Source organism: Syzygium oleosum, unplaced genomic scaffold, assembly GCF_021117445.2.
Source record: "Syzygium oleosum isolate NSW1041296 unplaced genomic scaffold, Sole_v2.1 Sole_v2.48, whole genome shotgun sequence".
NCBI classification, from domain to species: domain Eukaryota; kingdom Viridiplantae; phylum Streptophyta; class Magnoliopsida; order Myrtales; family Myrtaceae; genus Syzygium; species Syzygium oleosum.
Genome location: NW_026607532.1, coordinates 1,948,592 through 1,956,875, shown reverse-complemented (window position 1 = coordinate 1,956,875; position 8,284 = coordinate 1,948,592). Strand labels below are relative to the sequence as shown.

Here is an 8,284-nt window from a genome sequence, read left to right as displayed (position 1 = left end):
AAAAAATTCGATGAGAATGGAGATACTGGAAATCATATTTTCATTTTAGGCTAAGAAAGAATGAAAACGAAAAATATTTACATTCCGTGAGATTTAACGAAAGCTCGCTTTTTTTATTTTCATTTGGATGTTGTTTCCAATCATCTCCTTTTCCCATCATTGTTTTCTTTCTCTTACACGACAATGAAGGTGGCAATTTTGACAATTCTCATGGACTAAATATATATGTACTTGATGTTGGTTTATATATATAGATTATCGTTAGGATGAACATTTATTAGCTATAGAAGAATAGATCTACATCTAAATGTCTTGTGCAAGTAACATTAATTTATGGGCATTTTTAACATGTCGCGGGTTGATTCATAACAAAGTTATCGGGCTCAATTAGATGCGACCGTTGATCCGATAATTGATAATGATTATCAATCAATGTCTAACAATCATCATCAGTCATTCAATCTCTTGTAATGAGCTCAATGATTTTGCAATGATTATGGCATTGTAGAAAGGTCTAAGGGGTTGTAGGGGCCTAATTTTTTCGAGGAACTCGGTACAAATTTCAATATATGTAAACAATATAATCTATGATGATGCCTAACTTTCATATATCTCCTTGTATATTAAGTACAATATTTTATCTGGTTGGAGAGAGAAAGAGCAATCTTACCTTATAAACTAATGTCAATCCCCAAGGAAAATAAATTATCCAGACCCCATACACTGTTGATCCTCATAAGTTAAATGACACGCAAATCCTTCATGAATCCTACGTCCAAATGCTTCCATGCTGACAAGTGACGAAAATTGTCCAAAAAGTAGAAGTCTCTTTCCAACTTTTCTAATTTCTCCTTTTCACATTGACTTTAAAGACTTGGAAAGTTAGAAAGTGGACCTCGGTGTGTGGCACACTATCGTTTTTCCTTATAAACTAGTATACGTCCCAAAGTAGCCCATAAGCTATTAAATTCGTAATTTAAAATTAAATAATTATTTCATATGAAGAAAAAAAACGGCCAAAATAGGTGACAATTATTGCCATACTTTTCCAAACTTACATTGAAATTGATAGACTTTCTTTAACTGGGTGTTAAATCCTTATTAAAATAGGTATATTGTGTGCTCAGCTCCCGATTTTCAAGCTTTGGAGATCCACACAGCTTCTTCCTCATGTGAGTACTATATTTTGATTTTATGGGATAAACATCTTCCTAATGTCCTGTACATATACCTTTATTTTTCTTTTATTTTCTTTTTGATGGTTACTTAATAGTATGGTACTAGTTTCTGATCAATTTTATCCATTGCGGTGGTTGTACATCTCAATTCCTTGTCATTTGCTTCAACAACACACATTTATTCTCTCTCTCCCTCTTTGTCTCAAAATGATTGCAATTTCCCGTGCAGATTGCCCAACCTAGTGACCATGGTAATCTTTTCTCTGTCTTATTATGATTCTTTTTACTAAATAAGTTGTAGAGAAGTTTGTCCATTTATGTATTGGCATTATAACAAATGCAGGAAAAAAGACTTGCGATGACAACTGTAAATTTCATTTGCAATGAAATCACATAAATCAATGTCTTGATATTCATTAAGCAATATCATCGTTCTGGAAATTCTATTTTATAGTATTAAACCACTGATAACAAATGTTCTTAAAAGTTCGATCTAAGTTGCTAATCTGTTAAAAAATGTTATTTTGTAAACAATTCCTTTGCAAGGTCCTAAGGTAGAACAAGTGTATCATACATGTGTCTATATATATATTAAATTTTTCATATCTTTTAAATGGCTGAATTTTTGCTACTTTTTCCATGGATTATGAAGATAGTGAAGATTAAGGCTAAGGTATGTATCTTTTGTTTTTAAATTTTTTTTTCTAAATGTAATGAAGATTTACTCATTTCAAAAAGTGAAAGCGACACTGAAAATAAAGGATTACCCGTTTTATGATGTTATAATTCTGTAGTTTTCTATTGACACCTATTTTGACCAAATTAATGGATATATGGGTGACGTCTAACGAAGAGCAATTTGGAAAGAACAAGTTGATGTTGATCAGGATTCCTAAAGAAAATAGAATCACCTATATTGACAACCTGCACGATCATATTTCTTACTTTGGATCTAGTGTCGTTGATGCTATGAAATAGTGTCTTTTCATGGTTAATGTGTTTGGTATAAAGTCATCTTATTAAATATTGTAGATTACGTAAGCATACTATAATTTAAAACTAAATCAAGTTTGTTTGTGCATCTTTCTATGCATTTTCCCTTAACCCATTGATATTAATGGTTGAGGATTAAAGTGACTAGGAACAACTTCTCCACCAGAGAGAGAAAATCATATAAATGCATTGCCTAAAGAGAATAACATTTTCGTTGCAAAAATTATGTCAAATTATGCTATAATAACAAAATCCACCGACCATAACAACATTTTTTCATTTCAAACAATTCTATGGAAACTAATTATGGTTCAAAAGTATTAAATGGACGAAATTTATTGACTATAACGACTACTTTTTTCCAAAGGCAGCATGTACGAGTTATATATAGATTTGAAGGTGAAGTGCTTTATTCGTGTGGGACCCGGATTGGACCGGGTCGAAGAAAGAATTCCGCCCACGCGGTACACGCTGATGGTGATCTGTGACTAGTGAGTCAAGATACTCACTTTTCTGACTTTGTTTGCAGTTAACAAAAGAAACAGAAGTAAATGAAGAAGAAAAGCGCTTCAAAAAGCCGTCCTAAAAAATGCACACCTTGTTATAGATCTCTTGACAGTTTCCGTTGGCACTGATCCTGCCTCTTGTTTCTTCTTGCCTTCCTTGGGCTTTGAGTAATGAAGCTCGTAAGCATTAGTTTTGCTGCGTTTCAATCATGCCACTTGCTTCTCGGTATTGCTCTTGCTCTGTGCTTGTACCAGGTCTCCTCCACCACCAATGAAACAGACAAACATGCCCTGCTCGCATTTAAGGCCGGCATAACCGCAGATCCTTTCGGCGTGCTTAACTCATGGAACCATAGCATTGGGTTTTGCCAATGGTATGGCATTACGTGTGGCCGGAGGCACCGGAGGGTCACGGTCTTGGACTTGTCATCACAAGGACTCTCCGGGCCAATCTCTCCTCATATCGGAAACCTCAGCTTCATAAGGGAATTGCGGCTCCAAAACAATAGTCTCGGTCATGTAATCCCTCCGCAAGTCGGCCAGTTGCGCCGCCTGTGTATTCTACGATTGCACAACAATTCATTGGTTGGGGAAGTTCCCAGAAACATATCGGGTTGCTCGGACTTGGTCCTCCTCAGGCTTGGGGTCAACAAACTAACCGGAGAAATTCCTGGAGAGCTCGGTTCATTCCCGAAGCTACGGCAATTTGATTTGTATGATAATAATCTAACCGGGAGTGTGCCTTCCACCATTGGGAACTTATCTTCACTAGAGGTGCTTCTTTTAGCCCTAAACAACTTGGGCAGGAGCATTCCCCAAGTTCTAGGCCACCTGACAAACTTGCAACGGATTGGCCTGGGATCAAACAGATTGTCAGGTACAATTCCATCTTCGCTACTCAATCTCTCTTCGCTAACTTTCTTTGATGTTGGAGACAACCGGATACATGGGACTCTTCCTGTAGGCATATGCCTCAAACTCCTAGACCTTGATTTTTTAAGTGTTTTCATGAACCAAATTGAGGGGTCGATTCCTCCATCGGTATCAAATTGCACGAAGCTAGAAGTGCTTCAACTTGATATGAACAGATTTTCCGGGAAAGTACCATCTTTGGAAAATTTGTATAAGCTTCGTAAGCTTCGCATCTATAAAAATCAGCTTGGAAGGGGAAAACATGAAGACTTGAGCTTCCTATGCTCGTTGACTAACAGCACCAAGTTAGACGAAGTGGCTATTCACCGGAACGAGTTTGGTGGGGTATTACCTAAATGCATAGGTAATTTATCCACCACGCTCACAAAATTTTTTGTAATGGACAATCAAATATATGGTGAAATTCCAGAAGAAATCGGGAATTTGGTCAACCTGGAAAGATTGTTTATGGGTCTCAATCCACTTTCAGGTGCTATCCCCTCAAATTTGGGGAATCTACAAAATCTAGCGATGCTTGGGCTAGGTGATAACAACCTGGCAGGGACTATACCATCATCTTTGGGAAATCTAACCAAGTTGATTATACTAGACCTTTCTGGGAACAACTTTCACGGGAGAATTCCGTCGCACCTATCTAACTGCCGGTCTCTTCAATGGCTTAGTCTATCGAATAGTAATCTCAGTGGTGCCATACCCCCACAACTCATCGGTCTCTCGTCATTAGCGATCATTTTGAACTTGTCTCGTAACCATCTGACTGGGGTTTTGCCCACAGAAGTTGGCAACTTGAGAACTTTGACTGCGTTGGACATCTCGAACAATTTGTTGGTTGGTGAAATCCCAAGCAGTTTAGGTGACTGCACTTCATTGACATCGCTAAAGTTGGGGGGCAACTTCTTCCATGGGTCAATTCCGCAATCAATCAAATCGTTAGGAGGCATTGAAGAACTAGATCTTTCACGCAATAATTTGTCGGGTCAGATTCCAGAATTCTTATCGGTATTTCGTTCCTTAAAACTTTTGAATTTATCGTACAATAAGTTTGAAGGCATGCTACCATGTGAAGGAGTCTTTAAGAATGCTACCGCTATTTTTATTATTGGGAACAATAAGCTCTGTGGCGGACTGCCAGAATTTCACCTCCCCGACTGCATCTCCAAAAGCTCCAAGCGCAGAAAAATCAATATAGTGATATTGTCTGCTTCTCTTGTTTTTGGAGTTCTTGTAGTAGCTGTTATTCTTGCTTTTATCTATCATTGTCGGTTGAAGAAGAAAGTAAATGAACCAATTCCAAGTTCGATGGATGGTTCACCTCCGAACGTTTCTTATGGAACACTCCTAAAAGCAACTGACGGATTTTCTTCAACGAATTTGATTGGTGTTGGAAGCTTTGGTTCTGTTTATAGGGGGATTCTCGAGGACGGCGGAACTCTTGTTGCCGTGAAGGTGCTTCATTTAGTCCGTCACGGTGCTTTGAAGAGCTTCATAGTCGAGTGCGAAGCATTAAAAAACATTAAACATCGAAATCTTCTGAAGATATTGACAGTTTGCTCGAGTATTGATTATCAAGGATATGAATTTAAGGCCTTAGTCTATGAATTCATGGGCAATGGAAGCCTAGAACGGTGGCTACACCCAAACACAACATCATCTCACAAGAATGAGCTTTCGAAAAAGTTGAATTTCATTCGGAGGATAAGTATTGCTATTGGTGTTGCTTCTGCACTGGATTATCTTCATCGCCAGTGCCACTTCCCCATTCTTCATTGTGATCTAAAGCCAAGCAATATCCTCTTAGATGATGAGATGGTAGCACATGTTGGTGACTTTGGATTGGCCAAATTCCTTCTTGGATCATCCCTTGATACTGTAGCTAATCAGATGAGCTCAGTGGGTTTTAGAGGGACAATTGGTTATGCTCCACCAGGTAATCTCTCTACTTTCTATTCTAATGATATGAGCTCCATGTTCTTTTTGATGATCAACACTCTTATTTTCATCTCCCCTATGGTCAAAATATGTGGCAGAGTATGCAATGGGATGCGAGGTCTCAAGAGAAGGTGATGTCTACAGTTACGGCATCGTCTTGCTAGAGATGTTCACAGGATTGAGTCCCACCGACAATAGATTCAGAGACAATTTGACTCTTCATAGTTTTGTCGAGGCGGCTTTGCCTAAACGAGTGTTAGAAGTTACGGATCGGATTCTGCTTCTAGAAAGAGAGAGTCGTTTTGACCCCGATAGTCCTCAACATTGGCTCTTCGAAAGCAATGACATATTTCAAGATTGTTTGGTTATGGTATATAATATTGGAGTCGCTTGTTCCAATGAAGTGCCTAGAGGACGGATGAGCATCAACGGTGTTGCAAATCAACTGCAAAAGATTAGGGAAAAGCTTTTTGCACTGGGTTTACGTGAACAAGATGAATTATCACAGGTGATATGATAACTTCTTATCCTCTCCCTTGTTTTAAATATTTAGTTTTGCTTATGCTAGTGCAAACATACATGGAAAATGTGAAGCAGAATATAGAATCAATCGTGCATTTTCAATAGAAGGTAATAGTTGATCGTCTTTTCTTGTCTGTACCCGTAATAAGCTACCATATGCCCCACTGTGCACGGACCTTCATGTAATATCGTTAAAACTTGTCTCGAGTTTGAGAACATAGACGAAACTTGACCCTATGAAGTGCGGGAAAGTCAGGCAGTATAAAAGAATCAGAATTGGACTTTGAAAATGTATAACAGGACAGAAGCAGTCGATTCTGTAAGGAGATAATAGTTGATTTATCATTCCTCATCCTCACAGATATTGCACTAGCATGTGGTCCATGATGCACAATCTCGAGCATTGCTATGATATTTTATTAAATCAGTGTGAACAAATATTCAGTTTTTTTATCGGTATGAAGCTCATTTAGACGAATACAAATTAATTAACCATCGGCTATTTTCAATTGATATCCATGATCAACCTTTTCGAATGAATGAATAATTGTTCTTAGGACTTTATTTTAACGCAGTAACATTGTGGGGTTTCCTTCACGTAAATCCTAATCTGTCTCCTTTTTTGTTGGAAATTTATCTGTTCCCCTTGCAAATCCTAGCTTTTGTCCAGGCTTTCTAACTCAGAGGAGTGCTTGGTTTCTTTCTACAGCTTCGCTAGGAATCACTACGCGTTGCCGAAGTTGTGCGAGACAGTTGGAGATGAGTGATGTTGCAGTCAAGCCCAGTATCTCTTTCAGATTCAGCTTAAATAAGCAAATGCTCTGTTTTTGAAGAAAAGAATGAATAAGTAATGGTTTAGCATAAGTAGTCTATCCCAATTCTGATCATGCGATCTGTGCTAGTTGTGTTTCTCTAATGGGGAATGGATCTCCAAAACTGCTATTTCTAAAGTATGCCAGTTTCATTACTCTTGTTTTGCCAGAGTTTTTCCTTCTCTCGTTCATTCATTTCTTTTCACAATAGAACTTGTTCGATTGATACAAAATGCGTTGTGTCTGCTATCAATTCTGACCAACCAGAAATCACCGGCACGTACCATCATGTCCTCATCAAGGAGAATACTAATCGGCTTAAGACCAGAACGAACTATAACCATTTCACTATGATGATAGACATAATCCCACGAGTGTGATATCGATGGCAATGCTCTCAGTCTCTGAAGTGAAGACCCGTATTCTTCGTCTCATCACGTCTTTCATTCCATACTCAATCCTTTTCCAAGCTTCCAACGACCAAAACTCCATAAATAACGGCCTCCAAATTGTGGCCAAGATGATTGGCACATTCCTGAACAAAGCTCGACTGGGCACAATGACCCTGACCAAAATTTACCTCGAAATTCATCTGTAGCTTTCAAAAGGGCTTTCATAGGACACGACTGGAAGAGAATTCTTGGAAGGAGTTTGAAGTAGAAGACTCTCATTCTGAAAGTGTGCCAAGGATACTAATGACCACCAACACTGTTACTCCTAACAGCACTGCAAAAATTAGGCACCCGCCAGTTTGAAGGACATGCCTCCCTTTCCTCTTCTTGGATAGCTTTCAAGGACACACCATTCTAGAAGTAATTTGCTTGAACTGTTTTCATATTTGGGATTCAAGTTTTGTTTCATGATTAGCTGTTACTTAGTGTGCATAAGTCTACTATTGAGCACCTCAAATTGTTAAAAACATACCTTCACCTCATTTAAATTTTTTCTATGATTAGTTAAAACTAATTTTCAAAGGAAAACCTTAACTCGGGAGGCAGGAGCTTAGCAGCCAACTTGAACTCGGGGGGTGGGGACGCTAGTATCACAAGTGTAGAGTTCGACTCCCGCGCTTTGCAAGAGGCAAAACAAAAGTTAGACACTGATGAGAGTTAGAGATAGGACAGACAAAAAAAAAAAATTTGTTTGGTAAGTGTAATTTGAGTGAATTGCACTTGTAGTCACTAAGTTTCGATGTATCTCTTATGACGAAGTCATCGAACTTGATTTTAATCGCCCAATATATTAAATATTCGTCCTTTGCAATAATGTGTTTTGACACCAGTTTTGGTATAAGATACCAACATGGCCACCATGCCTCATGAAGTCTAAGTAGATACCACTTTTTTTTTCCCACTTTGAGCTAACTTGAATAGTAAGTCAATATCATATGATTGTCGCATTAGCACTTTAT

At 38.2% G+C, this 8,284-nt stretch overlaps 1 protein-coding gene across 1 annotated transcript; it reads left to right on the top strand.

Annotated features, from left to right (window-relative positions):
• Positions 1-2,848: 2,848 nt before the first annotated feature.
• LOC115664182 (probable LRR receptor-like serine/threonine-protein kinase At3g47570) lies at positions 2,849-6,828 on the top strand. Its single transcript, XM_030586121.2, has 3 exons — positions 2,849-5,537; positions 5,638-6,047; positions 6,721-6,828. Exons 1-3 carry the CDS (start codon positions 2,849-2,851, stop codon positions 6,826-6,828), a joined length of 3,207 nt encoding a protein of 1,068 aa, XP_030441981.2.
• The last annotated feature ends 1,456 nt before the right edge of the window (positions 6,829-8,284 follow it).

Excerpts from the sequence above, each read along its gene's own strand:
- LOC115664182 (XM_030586121.2), top strand. The coding sequence starts at position 2,849 with ATGAAGCTCGTAAGCATTAGTTTTGCTGCGTTTCAATCATGCCACTTG. Across the intron at positions 5,538-5,637 it reads AATTGGTTATGCTCCACCAG|AGTATGCAATGGGATGCGAG; the intron begins GTAATCTCTCTA and ends AATATGTGGCAG. Across the intron at positions 6,048-6,720 it reads AACAAGATGAATTATCACAG|CTTTTGTCCAGGCTTTCTAA; the intron begins GTGATATGATAA and ends TGCAAATCCTAG.